The sequence below is a fragment of the Haemaphysalis longicornis genome, unplaced genomic scaffold (assembly GCF_048455015.1).
Source record: "Haemaphysalis longicornis isolate Haplotype H1 unplaced genomic scaffold, Haemaphysalis longicornis Haplotype H1 scaffold_1, whole genome shotgun sequence".
NCBI lineage: Eukaryota > Metazoa > Arthropoda > Arachnida > Ixodida > Ixodidae > Haemaphysalis > Haemaphysalis longicornis.
In genome coordinates, this window is record NW_027526203.1 from 278,464,220 (window position 1) to 278,481,404 (window position 17,185).

The window sequence follows — 17,185 nt, forward strand, 5'->3', positions numbered from 1 at the left end:
TTCGCGCACTCCTTTGACTGCGCCCCCGGACATAAAACAAACAGCTCCGCTGGTCATCCACCTATACTGAGTGGAATGCGGTGAATTTTTTTTTAATTTATATCGTACATTTCGATTCACCATGTTTTCGCGCAACTTACATTATTGTAAACCAGGGATCGGTTTATCATTTGGATTGGTGATTAGTCCAGAAGTTCTTATTTGTTGGTTTGGTTGCTTATTCTTAGAGTAAATTTTGAGGAAGGGGGAACAGTAAATGCATGACATATAATGGCGTTTTTAGTTTTCCTTACTAGTAAACTTTATTTTATTTCTTTGTATGGTAATATATTTACAACAGCTATATAAAGAGCAGACCATTTCGATTCACATCCGGGTGTGCGACCGAGCCAGGTGGTATACATTACGACCCAAGGTGGCGAGAACAGAACGAAAACCAGGCAAACAAAAAGGAATCGCATAACACGAGTGCGGATATCAAATTAGCAATGAATGGCCTGGTTGCGGCTGCCCACACACACGACTAAGTTGGTCAGTGAACAGAAATCAGTAAATTGGGAATGAATATTGAGAACTCAGGAGATAGGTATTACACGTAACGAATGCAACAAGGCACAGGAAATTGTAACCAGTCATTAAAGGGACCCTGCAACACCTTTTTCAACTTTGTTCTAAATTTTAAATTCTTGCACAACGTAGTCAACAAACACATCCAGTACTTAGATTAGGGGGTCGCTAGTGTCACTAGATAAGGTACAGAGTACCGTCACTGAGGCACGCAAGTGAGCAACAGCGGCCATTTTTATGTTTATCAGTGTTGCCAGATTGCCGCTTCTGCGGCCTTACCGCTAACTTGGATGAGGTCATTTGTAAACAACACTGCCGAAGACGCAGCAACACGGCATCTTCGGACACACTTCTGCATCCGAAATGCTGCGAAGCGCGTTACCTTTCATTCGCATTCATAACGACGCCAGTCGCGCGCAGCCGCAGAGCAGGGAGGATGAGCTGAGACTGCTACAGTTGACCGACAGAAAACGCATAAGCAACAAAATGGCGGCGCCCATGAACCGTCGCAGTGTCAACAAGTGTCCCGTGATGCAAACTGACCAATGATGACCGCGGCGACACGGAACAATAAGAGAAAAGAGTGCCGATACTCTGTAACCTTATCTGGTGAAACTAGGGTCTTATATGCCCATCAGATAACTCAAAACACTTGCTCAAAAGATTTTTCTCTCTTTTTCGGCCTTGGCGTTCTTCGACCGCTGAAATTCCGTCAATTGCAGCGGTGTATACGGCTACTGGCCGGCTTTCCTTCAGCTGCAGCAATGAACACATTCAATAGCCACTTCAAAAAGAAATCCACAAAAGCAAAGCTGAAACGGAAGCCGTATCTGCTGCAACGAGCAAATCACGCAGTGCCGCTCCGTGCTGGCGGTAACTGTAGCTTTCGCAGGGCTTCCAGACGCAAAGGAAAGAGTAAAAGCGTTTATCGGAAGTGTTTCAGAGTCCCTTTAAACGGAGCCGGCTTGAGCAACTAAATCACAAAATAATTATTCCCATCCAGAAAAAGCTCCGCCTCTTGTTCACATTACTCCTATCCAAAGTCTATGAGACTGCTGAGTTTAGGCATTACCATTTTCGACTAAGACTAGATCAATTGTGCCTCAAATAGGCCTGCACTGCGTTGAGTCAAACCAGGTAACAAAGAGGTGGCCAAATAAAAATTTGTCTGAGTTTAAAGCGACGCAGAAGTGGATTTATCTACGTTACTGATTACATAGGGCAAATAACGGCTTACTAATGTAACTCGTTATCTGCTTATTTAGTCGAATTCTATACCATTATTTGATCTATAATGTGCGGCAGAATAATAATAATAATACATACGCCGTTCGCGGCCACCGCACCGGCTATCGTAATGCCAGTAATGCTGTCACATTGTGTTCAGCAATATGGTTTCAAGCTATCTCATCCTTTCAAGTATTTTATGATAACTCACTTCCCGTCCACATAACTTTATACTCGCGGAAAAGTTGTACACGTTAAACAGGCTAGCAATTCGTGAAAGTTAAACCATGCGGACTCGCCAGTGTCGTTATCCGTCGGAAAATCGCAGGGGAGGACGGTGACGCTAACGCCGCATTCGAACGCGTATAGATCGTACCGGAAAAAAAACTCAGAACATAGTCTACGCAATTTAAACTTCAATCTGGTAAGTTGGTTGGACTGCTTACAGTTCCGTTTAAGTTTATGACATGAGGATCCGCTGATTTCGAGGTTCTGCTTTTGGTCGATTTTTCTATGGGTTTGAGGCGATATTGAGGTGGGATCCGTACGAACTTCAACCCAAGATGAAGTCGCGCCAACTGACCTTGAGTTAAGTTCATGACAGGTGGGGTGGAATTCTGCGAAGTTACTCGCCAACTTCAGCGCAAAGTCGACTACGCTGCACCGCAGCCAGAGGTCAGGAACTTCCTATCCCTCCGCGAGGCAGCTTTAATTCGGAAAGTTTTTTTCGCGGTTAGCGTCCGGCGGTGCAGGGTTGCGAATGCGCCCGTGTAAACTTGCTTGCCAAAGAGCGCGCGCTCGCTCGCTCGTCCGGTGTCGCCGCCTGGCGCTGACTCTTTGCGCGCACGTGGGTTTCGGAGGAGGGGCCTCGTGGAGCGGTCCGAGGCGGGCCTTCTGAACGCGCGCGCGGCTTGCCAGTCAGTCAGTCCGCGAGCCGGGCGGGTGCGAGTCAGCAGTAGCATTCGATGGCTGGTCTCCACGAGCCGTGCGCGCGCCGACCGACCACGCGCTCCTGCTGAGCGGCAGAAGGCGACGAGCATAACGCCATGGGCAGTCCCGATGAGGGCACGCGGGCCACGTCTTGGGCACCGCTCTCCTGGCGGGGCGGCTCTCGCCTGCTCGACCAGGAGCGGCACTCGTCGCGCGGTGGCCTGCTGGCCTGGCGCCTGGCCGCGGTCGCGGTGCAGTGGTTCCTCTTGACCGGCTTGGTGACAGTGACTGTGCTGTGCGTGGTCAGGTTACAGCGGCTCGAGGACAGAGTGAGCCTGCTCGAGCAGAAGCTGCTGGCCCTGGATGGCGTGGCGGCCCCCGGCGGAGGAGCAGCAGCAGCCAGCCCCGCGGCACAACAGGTGGGCGCGGGCTTCGGTTCCTCGAGGGCCACGGCTCTGGAAGAGCACCACCGTCAGCTTCTACTTGTGAAAGCACGCCGGCAGCCGCGAAGAGATGGCAGAAGCGAAGCACTTTTCAATCTCGTCTCTGCACTTTTCTGCGGCTTTCGCTCGTAGAGGTTGACGATGAGCCAAGTAGAACAAATACACGTAGCCCGGCTGCGCCAAGTGCCGTGAATGCACGCGCCAGCTGGCAAAATGAACTAACAAGTACTAGTGTAATTATCGCCTACTTCCGGTCAAAGTAAGCGCTAGCGCTCTGAAGTGGAACAGGAGATTCGTTATACTACCACTGACACGTCCTTCAGCCGCGGTGAAGATGTTATTGACCAAGCGGTATGATTGGCTAACGAAAACACTGTTCACTTTCGGATCGAGTGCTACGTCCCACAGGCGAACAAAGCTGCTGTAGACTTTCATATCTTACAATGGTTCTTTTTACAAGCATATTGGCGCAACAACAAGGAACCGATGTTCATTATTGTTGCGCTGCCTGTGCTTCAAAAAAGATCTTATAAATTTTTAATGAGCGCTCGAATGTCACTACACCAGCAGAATTGCTTCGTGCAAGACTATATTTTTTTATCACTGCATGCGGAAGGTTAGCATGCAAATTCCTGCAAATGGGTTAAAAAAAGGTCGTCGCTTAGTGTTTGTACATACCTTACTATAAAACAAAGTTTTATGTTATATTTTATCTTTAACAAAGTTCTTGTTATCTTTTATCATTTTTATTTTCATTTAATAACAAAGTCAGGATTATGTAGAAGCGTTTGCTCTGTGACATTTCTAAACCAAAAGCGTGAAGTGCGCACGGCGTAGAAGCTCCAAGCTACGCACCCTGTATGCAGACCATTCAGTTCCACAAGAGAGATTTGTATTGTGAATGCAGGACTTGGAAAGTTGCATTTTTAGAGCCCTGAAGCTCAATTATACTCAAAATCCAACGTGAAAACAACAAATTGATCAAATCAGATGAAGCTAAGGCTTTACGGCCTCATTGATGGCTCGATGAAGGATCTCTGCGCTACCTAGTGGGCTGCGCGTACGAGCTGCAAATCCATGCTTCAAGCTATCGCAGCGGCACGCCACTGACAGTCAGGGTGGACGTTGCCTTCTTTTTTTCATTTTGCGAGTGAGCGGTACACCGATACGCAATGCAATTATGCGAAGAAAAACATAAATGTTTGGCTTAATGACATACTTTTATAGGCTGCGCAAAAGTCACTTCTGAACTGAATGTTTATTTCACACACCGAAACCACACACACCTCAGCTGCTATGACGAACGTTGCAGAGGATGATTACGACTTAATTTCGACTATCTTGTCTACTTTAAAGGTTCCATGGATACAACACTCTTCATTAGAAGCAATTCTATGCTGGAGAAACGAAAAGGTCAACTTCAATGAAACTGCGTTTAATTAGGCTGGATAATCAGGAAAACACAAGGAAGCGCGATGACGAGGTAGCGCCTTTCCCCCACTTCCCATAGCGATGGCACAGGTACCAACATTGGATTAGCGGACGCTGGTAATTGCATCCGCAGATCACAAAGAATGGCGGACTGGCAAAATGAACCAATTGTAGTGGAAATTGAAAATAGCGAAGTTAAATCTTTTGTTTTAGCCGCAAAGAAATTATCATTTCGCTACGGTATGAAAATTTTTTTGCAGCCATCAGTGATTCGATGGCAGGGCACATATTAACAGCAGCATAAATCCACGTCCACCTCGGACGTGGATTTGTAGCTGTATAAGGCCTCAAAACTGCGCCCGGCAGTCATTTGCGGTGTTTCAAGCGTTCAGTTAACTCGAGGTTGTAGAATCTTGTGCCAGAACTTTCCTCAGAGAAGCCTTCATTTAAAAAAATAATAATAATAACGGATGCCGCAAGCCGGCCTTTACATAGTCGCTGCTCCTTATTAGCGTGCTCTTCTAGTTGCGTCAGAAACGATGAAAACGTCCCTCGTGGCGTCGGCGCTCATAAGACAATATATATATATATATATATATATATATATATATATATATATATATATATATATATATATATATATATATATATATATATATATATATATATATATATATATATATATATATATATATATATATATATATATATATATATATATGTGTGTGTGTGTGTGTGTGTGTGTGTGTGTGTGCGTGTTTTACGGTTTTTCAGAAAGTTTTCTTGATGGACTTACTCGCTACTTCGCGCAGTGAAACTCAAATATAGCGACAGCGGAGCGTAATTTTATATACCACCCACTAATCGCAAGTTACTCGGCGATGAAAGTGGAGATTACTTCCCGTCGAACGAATGTTGGGATTTATGAAAGTCCCAGCCCTTAGGGTAAAGCAAGGTGCCATATTGTCCTTGTGCTATGGGGTTATGCCTGAAGTTTGTAGTTTATTGAAGATGAACAAGCATGCGTAAAAGATGAACGAGATCCCGAGGTGTGCACTGTCTATCCTCTTACACGAGCCACCTGAGAGTGAGCCTCGGCAGAAGTGAACCGGACAGAGCGGCGAGGAGGGTTGAGACGCGGGGTCACGCTAGATGCGGAAAGCTAAAAAACGCGGCTGCGTGAAGGTTTCGGCACCCGTTGTGTGTAATGTCGACGCGTGAAACCTGTTCTTTTTCACGACTCCACATTTGCGATTTCGTTTCTGTGTTGAGTGTACAGTCAAGGAAAAACATTATCATGCGTAGCATAGTAATCAGCGAATCCGGCGGCTAACCTCATATCCGGGTTCCGTTTCCACTGCTAACTCTGCTTGCTTCCTGACTTATTATCTTCTTTTAATTTTTCGTGACTTTTTTTCTATCTGGTCTACGTAAGAGTGCCTTGAACACAACAGTTGTGTCCGGCGACGAGCCTCTCTGTACCACATCAAACCGCCGTGTGAGTTCAAATTCTACTGGCACCCTCCACTTCGCCCAAGGTGTTAATTATGCTGTACTATCCGGGGGTACGGGTTAGCTTCATGCCGCGGCGGCGGTTTTTATGCTGCAGCCCGGAAACAAAAATGCCCTTACGTGCGAAACTTTGGTGCATGTTGAACATGCCCACGTGATCTCACTTATCCCGTAGCCCTCTAATAAGGCGTGCCTCAGGGCCGAAGTGCATAGCCTCGGAGAGTAAACCTCAATTTAGGTTTGTGCCACTGGCTTGTTTGAGTGCTCTTCAGACAATTTATCTGCTTTTTTTGGCGATTTGAGGGACATACCGATGCACAGACGTACCAAAATTTCCGGCCCAAGTTTCTCTATACAAGACGTCATTTAAAATAAACGTTTTCACTCTTTCTTTCGTGTCTGGAAGCATAGCTATTGTTATCGCGAGCACGTATACGGTGCTACGTGGTTTGCTCGTCTCAACAGATCCGCCTGCCGTTTCTGCTTTACTTTTGTGGGCTTATTTAAGTGGCTATCGAATGCTTTTATTACTGCAATAGCCGCTACACCGCTGTAATTACGTAATTGGAGCGATCCAGGAGCGCCAAGACTTGGAAAGAAACATTTTTTGAGCAAGTTTTTAAGTTATCCGATGGGCATTGGGTAGTAATGTTTGTCTGGGGTACGTTGCGGCCCCGTAATCTAAGTTCTGGTTGTTTCTTGGCTACGTTCTGAAAGCATTTAATATTTATAAAAACGTTAAACAACATGTTGCAGGGTCCTTTTAACAACTGGCTGGCTGACATACGCAGATAACATTCTCAAACGCCTACTTCCGCTTTCTCACCAGCGTAAAAAGAAAGCATTACCTCATGCTGCACTTCCAAGTATTCGTCCAGCTTCACGAGCGAATAATTGTCATTTTACGCCTGCAGCCTCGCGACACATCGTGCATGAAGAATCGAGTACGGCTTCCCCCCGCAGCGGCCTTTTCGCGGTAACTCGAGCGCGTACATAGGCAGACGGCGGCATCACTCGTGTAGAGAAGCCCGCGGGCGGGCGCGCACGCTCTTCAAACGGCGCTGCGAGGCACGGATTGCGTGGCCGCACCGCCGGATTGCCGAGAAGCCCGTAGCTAAGAGGGGCCTTATCCCACGCACACAATCCCCTTTACTCCGCAGACTTGGCGACCTATGTTTCCAACGTCAGCGGCAACAGTTTCCGCGAAAACCACGCAGGCGATTAATTCCGACGCGGCTTAGTGCCGCCCAACTTGACGCTAATTAACGCGTTGCCTCAACGCTTATCTTTGCTTGGAAACGGGGCTGCGTTCTCCGGCTTCGGCTCTCGCTCCTTTTCTTTCTTTTTTTCTTTTTTAAAGTGGGGTTATCCAATAGGTGTTGAGGGTGTTTGGCCCGCTCAGGCGCTGGAATAAATAGCTTTCCATGCCAACACCTATCCCGCTTGATCCTGTAGCCGCTCGGCGCTGTGCTCCTGACTCAGGTCGAATGCCGAACCGTCTATTACGCACAAAGAAGAAAAAAAGAAAGGAGGAAAGAAAAGGAGAGAAAGAGATAGATAGAGAGAGAGATAGAGAGAGCGAGAGAGGTGACGTCTGTCTAACTTTCTGTCATATCGCCACACGTGAGCAGTTACACTCATACGCGTCAGGCCAAATAACTACGCGTGACATTCCTACCGGCCAGGAAAGGTAGAAGGTAGCTCTTAGGACTTCACAGGCACACATTAGCCTTACCACTTCTTTGCATGGATAATTCGTCGCATATGGCTTCTATAAAGGCGGTTCACTCATTCGTTGCTGCGCATTAGCGAGTGTACCGCAACACGTCCGTCTGACCTCTCAATGCAGCGATCGCAAGGTGTGGCAGTCAGCCACGAATAGTCGTCTGCGCGCCTAATTTAGGCAGGGTGTTGGAGCGAAATTTTTTTCGTTCCAGTTTCTGTTTTGCTCCATGAATAAAAAGTTTTGTTTCGGGTCAGCTCCGGAACGAAAAAAATAATGGTTCGTAACAGTTCATAACGGTTCGTGTTTGCACGCAAGAAAAATTGAAATTTATGATATTATGTTAAAGAATATTGAGAATCGTACAATTATGTTACAATATTAAATGATGGATAATATTTAAAAAAAATGTCTGTTAAGTACCTCAACTGCACACACAAGAAAATGAAAGAAGCTCACACTAACGCGTAAGACTCGAAGGTAGCGAAGCTGTACGCAACCTTCACGACCATCACGAAGGTTTAAGCCCGCGATTGCAGCCGATTTGCTTCTTCGCTGCCGCAACGACATTCACTCCATCATTGTTGCTATAAGTGTTAGCTTCTCTCAATTTTTTGGAAGTGATAATTATTGGACATCACCTTGGAGGGGCGCACGCGATGACGTGTCTTTCTCCTTCCGAGCATGTGTTGCCACGATTACTACGAATGCTGGAGTTCTCTCTCTTTTTTCTTTTTTTGCCAATCTTGGCCAGTTTCCCTAAGTGGGTATGCTTGGCTTGACAAACGTGCGGCTGGGACGCTGGGCGGTCGCCGCGAGGCACGCACACACGAGCGCTCGGCATTTTCTTGGTTTTGTTAACTGCCGGGCGGTCGCCGCTAGGCCTGCGCTCACGTGAGCGTACGCGCGCTCGGCAATGTCCTGGTATATTTAACTGCGGACACGAAAAATTACGATTTGCTAAACAGCTTCGCTCTTAAAAAAATATCGGAGAATACCTGAGCACTCCTTGTCGTATGCTTCTTGATGGCACAGCTGAAAATGACGCTGCAGGTTTCCACCCTGGTCCCCAGAAACTACATGTCCGCAGTCTGAAGTATATATAATTGTTAGGAGGCAGCACTACAACACTCCAGAAAACCAGCGTGCTGAGCACGTTCGCTCAATTTTGAGTATGCTCATTTGATTTGGGGCCCAAATAAAATGCAGTTAAATAAAAATACTGCTGTGCGCTTTGTTACTAACTCGTACAGTTGTGATATCGTTTCAATTTTAATACACTATGTCTCATGGGACGCTCTAAAATTCCGGCGCACCTTTTCTCTGTGTAAGTTTTAAAGCAGGTTGCATGAGCACACGAAGCAACGGATCAACATCAGTACCTTCAGCACTCTACGTGCACGTCCAGACGAAAAGATAACAGCAAGAAAATTGATGAACATTTGTGGTGCACATCCACATTCTAAGCGTCTTATTCTAAAAACTATTAAAGATAAAAATGCCCTGCCCAACAATGTTCAGTCCGCCCCTGGTGAAATGTTGTGCGTTTCGCGCTGGCAGTCCTTGCGCACGAGCACAACATGACCTTTAGCTATTTTCCATTGAGTGTGCCCCAGTAGTCTGCTGCTTTCGCTGATAATTGCGTATGCTGTCGTAATCACACCAAACATTGTTTTCCTTCTTTGTTATTATGCCCTGTTTGAGAAAATACGAGGTCATTCATGTGCAGCACCCCCCTCCAACAACGCCGTAGGGCGAACGTAGGTACGTTAATAGGTACGTAAATAAATAAATGGGGCAGCGTCGTCTGCGTCGTAGTCAGATGCTCGCGGCGATCACGCGGGGCGCCCAGCACTGACCATCGAGGCAGATGGAGAGAGTATGAAAGCATGCAGACAACAAGCGTGCCCAAGAAACCGCCAGCGAGAGGAAAGGCGATGTTATGCCAGCGAACCAACGGCAATCTCCCACCCCACTGCATGGAAGTTGAAATAGATGGTGCAGTATTTGGACTTCCACTGGAACCGAAAACCGAGACGAATTTTTGTCGGTTTCGCTCCTGAACGAAATAATAAATAACGTTCCGCTTTCATTTTCATTCCGGCTGAACATATCGGGTTTTTTTTTTTTTTCGTTTTTAGTTTACGGTTTTCGTTCCATTCCGACACCCTGAATTTGAGTACCAGCGCTGTGCCGCCGTCAAAGTTATAATCCCCAGAAGCAGCACTTCACACGTTTGTTTCACACAATTTGCATTGTTTTTTATGGGACATGCGCTGTGTTCATAAAAATTCAGTGACTGGCTCAGAGCTCGCAAGTTATTTTCTTGGGATTGTGTTTCTGCTTGATAGCCCCTGCATCTTGGGAGGTAGCGAACAGCACAGTTCTTAGGTTGTTCCGTTTACGTCTCGCGACGACTGTCAGGGCTAGGCATAGACATTCTGAATAGTATTCTCAAAAAAAAAAAAAAAAAAACGAATTCAGGGAAGCTTGCACTCGAGCGCAAGACTTGAATAGCAAGGCTCTTGTAAGTGAGCATTGCCGGACACATAGTTAAGTTTCAGTATCGTTGTTTATTTGCATAGTTGCGGTGCTAGTAATCGTCGTCATATGCCTCGAAGGGGTCGCCGTTTCTTCACGGCAAGTAGTGAGTGCAAAGTCATCCTTAGCATTGTAGACTTCCACAAGCTCTTCGTCATCGACTCGAGGCAGCGGTGGCGGGATCTGCAAGTCGTCTCGGGAAGGAGTGGCACACTCGTAGCCATGTCTCCAATTATCCATAATGGCGTCTAGAGAGTGCGGCGGCCGCGGTGACCTCTCCCAAGCGGGGTGTCTTTTCATCTTTATCATTAGCTCTACAGTGTTTAATTTTACATGCGCGGTAGCGTTTGACGACAGCGCTGGAGGTTTTTTTTTTTTTTTTTTTTTTTTTTTTTTTTTTTTTTTTTTTTTTTCAGAGCCGCCGCGCGAGCAGGGAACTCGGCGGTCACCGCGAGGCATGCACTTACGAATGCTCGCTATTTTCTCGGTAGTTTAAATGCGTAGCATTCTTGGTGAGTATCCCCACAGCGAGGACCGTGTAACGCCCTGCATTTCCACAAAAATGCAGATATCGCAGAAGTTCCACCTATAATCGCTATAATAGCGTAAGTCGAACGAAATTTTGAAAAACTAAAAAATAGGAAAAATACGAAAAAAAAATTGCGGAAGATGCCGAAACGTGTAACGTCCTGCATTTCCACAATAATACAGATTTCGCGAATGTTCCACTTCGAATCGTTATAGTAGCGCAAATGGAGATAATTGGTCGGACAGGATTTAGAAAAACCAAAAACTTTGATTGTAAAAACTCACAGTCGAGACAAGCGGCATAGGAATGCTACGAATTAGTAGATAATTCTCTGACTTTCTGCATATTTTTTTTTTCCTGCAACGGTGAACTTACGGCCTGTAACAAAAGCTCCGCTGTTAAAATATTCAAATGCGTTGGAAGCGTCAAATACCATTACTTAGTGCCATTTATTCTCAACGAGGACGCGTATTTTATATATAAGAGTTACTGAAATGCCTTTTTTTACTTTAAACAATTTCGTATTCGGCAGAAACATTAGGCAATTCGACGTGACCTGGGCAATGAACGAAGTACTGCAGTGAAAACTTCGGCTCGGTAAACTATTGCGCGTTAATTCCTGGGAAAGCTAAGCACCATGTCTATACGAAGTCGGCCTGGCAACTTTGATTACAAAGAACACACTTTTTTTTTTTTTGCAATTTAGCGATAGATGCTTCACAAAGGGTTCACTTCTCCACAGCGTCGGTACGGTATCACTCTAGGGCCAGCGAACTAGTAAAGTCCCTTTGCCAGTGCTGACGGTCACAAGTTGCTACATCAACGAATAAATACCACCTAAAAGCCTGTACGATGGCAATATCCTTCCTTTGTTCATCTGACCATCGGTTTATTGATACGCCATTTAATTATGAATAACAACGCACCTAGTCATGCCTATGAACCCCACACAGTCCGTCACTTCCGTCTGCTTGTCTCGCCAGCGCGCAGCTGCATGAAACGTTTTCGTCTTGCGTTCCTTTTGGACAGTACGTTTTCAGTTTGGCTATTAGTTCATAAATTCCTTCATTCGAATGGCAAGCTTAATTACGCTGTCCAAGCGCCTGTAAAAATGCGAAGCCGCGATGTACAAATTGGCTCATGTTGCGGAGAATGGGTAAAGATATTCCGTATTTTCGATGCGAATGCACCAATTGTTAGCGCACAAAATGAATTTTATTTTGGCTTTTCAAACACAAGTTCTTTTCTGACAACACACGCAGTGATACATATCGGGAACGGTTTACTGGGCTGCAGGTACGTTCGTCAAATATATCTCGGTATATAAATACAAGTAATCGAACGTATATCTAAGAGGGTATCGCGATACCTTTGTATCGCGATACCGGCCAACACGTTGGTACACATTTTCCACTCGTGCCCGGGATGTTTTGACATTAGATTTTGTCATTTTTATACATATTTTGCCCCTGAATGGCTCAATTTTAGTGACGAAGTTTTTCAGGTGTTCAGCTGCGCAGTTAGGGAGGCGCCCCGGAATTTGACGGGCACCGTCGTGCTGAGGGCAGATAGAAGAGCTGGTATGTATTTAAAGTGTTAGATATCGGCGCATGCCGTGTCACCGAGGCGAGGGAAGAAAGACATAGGGTAGGATTATTAGTGAACTTTTGTATAGCATTTAACCTCACTGAATTGTACACGTTAATGAGAGCATAGCAGCGGTAATAATAAAGCTAATTAATGATCAGTCACAAGTTGAACGCATTACAAGCCTGTGCACCAGCTTCTAGAAATGAGGATAAGATTGTTGACTCATCCTCATAGGAGCTTGTATGGGATGCTGAATCTGCACTATGAGAAACACTTTGAACTCGATTGTGACAGCATGACGACGAGGTTGGTGACTTCTCCTCATTGGTGCGTGTATGGGATGCTAAATCTGCACTTGTTATGATTAACACTTTTAACTCGATTGCGACAGCAGCGAAGCTGAAACGTGCGGCCAATGTTTTCCATTGGCCCGTTGGCTCTGCCCCGCCCGCACCGCTACCGGCCCTGCCCGGCGTTGTCGCTTGAGCTGGGGACCTTCTCCCCGTATAGTCTGAGTGGCGCTGACTACCACCCTCAAGCGTCAGATACAGTTGTAGTAATTATAAATACCCCAGAAATTGAAGGAGAAAACAGTCGCCCAGATAGCCGAATTGGTAAGGCATTCGAGATCTAATGGAAAGGCGTGGGTTCGGTCCCTACTCTGGGCGCGTGTTTTTCTTTCTTTCCAAGTAAATTAATAAAAATAATATAACTTCACTAACGGTCAAAAAATAGTCTAACCATTCCCCTATGCCTCCTTTGGCGTTGTAGACTGCCGGCATTTCTTTCTGTATTTCCTAACGAGCCCCTCATTTCCAAATCATATATATATATATATATATATATATATATATATATATATATATACACACACACTGCGGAGGCCACCAGGCAAGATGTGGTCACGTTGCTGCCGAATTCGGCCAGGGCCTCTTTTGCCGGCGGCCACGAATGCAAATCGCCTGACCGCTGCAATACGATTTATGCAAAGCACGCTGAACTGGTCGCGCTCGGGCTTCATATGCACGTTTCTTTCAGCGAACGTCCCGTCCGACTGTTGTTCAGGGCTCACTATTGTGGCGGCCCGTGCAGCCCTAACGCGGCGACGAAATGGCTGCTCACGGGGCAAGCGTCGCTCTTTCCTCCTGCTTTTCTTTTTGTTTTGAATGTAGTTCTTTTCTTCTCTTAGGAGTGCTACCCAGCTTACACTTGCATGGGGAGAACAGGAAGTGGAAAAGAGCCGCCAGAAGTGTACTAGAGTATGGTAATCCAGCGACCGCCGCGTGTGATTACTCTAACCTCGGAGAAACCGGCGTAATACCTGCCATTTTAGCGCGCGTTTGCTACAATCTAGGCGCTACTCAGTGCAGTTGAAGTTTGTAAAAACGTTTTGAAGCGCTACGCTCTGACATTCTTTTACATATAAGGATGTCAGCGTCGCAGTGCAAATGTTTTTCGATGCGTCAAACGGAACTTAATCGGAATGCCGTGATGACCTAAACTCACGGAGCGACCTCCTTTACGATGACCGAGTGGACGTCATGTTCTAATAAGGACTTTGAGGCTGGTGAAGTGAAGATCGAGTGGCTCTAAATATTTCTGAGAAGGCCGTCTAATACCTGTGTCCTGGTATAAATATATATGGATGACATGCGGCACGTGAAGGCACAGACGTCTGATGCTGACAAATAACGCGGTGCGCTAGTGCGAGCGCGACCACGGCTCTTTTATGACGATGAACCGTGTCGGCGGTCTGTGGGCGAGGAGTATCGTCATTCGTTGCCCAAACAAGTGCTTGAAATTGGGCACTATGGTCCGATTACAGCTGATATTTGTCTGATAATTACGGCGTTTATAGATTATTAAAAAAATTCCAAGCTTCTTAAATAGGGGCCAATGAGAAATCCACCCACAAATTCAATAATTCGTGGCCGAAATTAAGTTAGGAAGTCGACTCTACTGTCCACGATATTATCATCCGAGAACAGGTGACCAGTATTAACTCATTGGCAAGAGGTCTCACTGTCGAGTTTCATCAGAGGTGCTGTTCTTTGTTATTTGTGTTTTTACGTCAAGTTAGTAGGAATGCTGAACGACTCGGGTAGCTCCAACCTATGTCCTAGAGGCCATGCAGTTCTTGTGCCGAAGAATAATTATACTGGTAAACTGTATGGAAGGTTGATTTCAAGCGATTTGCTAGGATCTTGGCCAACCGTCTCCAAGCGGTTATGGGGCTTCTACTTGACTACCATGAGACATGTGGCATCCGTGGGCGGTCCATTCATATGACCATTCATATTTCCAGATCTATACTATAGTGCAGGTGTCGGCAACCTTTTGTGGCGGAGGGGCCGGACGGTCGAAGTTTGAAGTGATGTCCTTTCTTGGTTCTGTGCAGAGAAATGAAGTGATGACGTTATCTCGCTGAGTGTGAAGATGGGGGACAATTTCAACTGGAAGCGATCTTTCTTTGTTCCCGTTTATTTCAATGCCAAAAAAATTAAAAAAAATAAAAAAAAAATTTGAGGGCAAACCTGCCATGTCAGCCTTCAAATACGAAATGGCAAGGGGGGAGGCGGTTTTGACGTACGGCATTCGATGTGGGTCGAAGGCACTGCTTATAATTATTTGTGCATACCGACTGACTTCTGTTCTGTAAGTATGATTTAAGAAGAACCAGGGGCTTACGACGAATGCCACACAGGTGAAATTCACGTTCTAAAACATCACGATTAAGACATCACGATTAAGACAATCGAAGGCCTTGCATAAATCAAGAAGATACTTGGTGTGAATGTGATAAAGTGCGTATACTGCCGCTCCTTCGTGCATACGCGGTTCGGATTGAGCTCCTCATTTCGCTACAGGGCTAGATACGCCAGACAGCGTAATAGTTATCCACATTAAACAATTGACTGACGATTACGATACTCCCTAACGCTAAATTTGGTCGCACCTCGAACTGCAGAGTCTTCTCGGCGACTGCAGCGGCGCGCACCTCCGTATTCTGGCGTCGTCGGCGCTGAGTCGCTTGCTAGAGCGGCTCGTTTAGCTGTAGCGGCAGACGAAGTGATCGCGTCACCGGCGATCGCACCATGGTGCGCGCTACTGGCGTTATCTCGTAGCGCGCAGGGGAGCACGTCTCGCAAGGCGGCCTCGGCATACTACCCCCCACCCCACACTTTCGCCCAGGGGTTTCCCCAGGCATCGAATCAAGGGGGGGTGTCTCAATGGCTCTGGGGGGGGGGGTTCATAAAGTAGAATAGCTGTTTTTTTTATCCCACAAGTAAATAATAGACGTCTGTTAACCAAACGCTCATCCCCGTGACGTACGTTTTTCATGTTCTATACACCTGAGAGGTGGTGCTGTCTATTTAATCTAAGAAAAAAACAAATTTAGAGAAATTCATTTTTTACCATGAAAGGTCCGTATTCAGTTTTTTTCTATTAATTTCTCGCCATTTTTCAACGTATAAGGACATTTTCGAACTTGTTACCAGGGCCAGTGACGAAATTTGAGTTCTTGAAACAATGTTTAGGTAGTACACGAATTATGCAGCACTTATAAATCAGGCACCGATTGTACGCTCCCGATTTATTAAAACGCCAGGATTAGCTTCCGTAGCGCTTTTCGCTACTCCCTGGCTGGTAGCAATGTGCTCGCAGCGTGGTCAGCCTCAAACCACTTTGCCCCTTTCCTTTGAAAGCCTTTTTGTGTGCACATACGAACTTGCCACGAGCTGTCGGAAAAAAGGAAATAAATACGTGCAGCGCTAACAGCAAGCTCGGGGGGCGCAGTTTTGTTCATTTTGCCCGAGGCTACTGCCAAGAATAGCAGACGGGCAGCCCGCTCATGCGCAGATCGATACTGAAAAAGGTCCATACAAGGACTGACAAGAGTGAAATTTGGGGATTCATGGGGGGGTGTCCAGAAAAACTAGGGGGGGTCTACACACCCCCTAGGGGGGGTGTAGGGAAATCACTGCTTTCGCCGTACTTTCCTCCTACGCTTTCTTGCTCGCTCTATCTTCGGTGTGCTCTTCGTTCACTTGGTCACAACGAGGACGACGGTGGCGCGAAACCACAGGAGCGTTTGCTTAATAGCTGGGCTCTAAAACACGCTCGGAAAGATGTAAGGACGCTGCTGCTGAAATGAAGTGTAGCGGTGCGTGCGCACGCGTGTACTTCCCATGGGATGGAGTTTCCATATAGTGTGGACCTACAGCTCGTAAAGCGCGGACCTGGGGAGTGTCCTGAGCAGCGTTCATTGCGCGCAATCACCCCGTGACAGTCAGCCCAAGTGCCATAATTGCTACAGTTAAAAATGTCTTGTGGGCCGGCGTTTCCGATTAAGCAGTGCGCCGTGTTATGCACAATGACACGTGAGTTGCGCGCCAGAGCGACGCAACATTCCGCTTAGACAAGTGAGCATCCATTAATTGATTGATTGATTGTAGCGTTTAACGCGCCGACGCAACGCAGGCGATGAGGCGCGCCGTAGTGGAGGGCTCCGGATTAATTTTGACCACCTGGGGATCTTTATCGTGCGCCGAAATCTCGTACACACGGGCGTTTTTGCTTTTCGCCTCCATCAGAAAAGCGGCCGCCGCGGCCGGGAATCGAACCCGCGACCTCGTGCTCAGCAGCGCAACGCGTTAGCCACTGAGCCACCGTGGCGGGTGAGCATCCATT

The 17,185-nt window shown here is 46.6% G+C and overlaps 1 protein-coding gene across 6 annotated transcripts in view; it reads left to right on the forward strand.

Moving 5' to 3' along the window:
- Window positions 1-2,720: 2,720 nt before the first annotated feature.
- The window catches only part of LOC144146608 (uncharacterized), a 478,728-nt gene continuing 464,263 nt past the window's right edge, over window positions 2,721-17,185 (forward strand). For all 6 annotated transcript variants that reach the window (XM_077678547.1, XM_077678552.1, XM_077678560.1 and 3 more), the window contains exon 1: window positions 2,721-3,143. In XM_077678547.1, coding sequence (XP_077534673.1) covers window positions 2,841-3,143 — 303 coding nt within the window. In that variant the 5' untranslated portion in view covers window positions 2,721-2,840. The remainder of the gene's footprint in view (window positions 3,144-17,185) is intronic.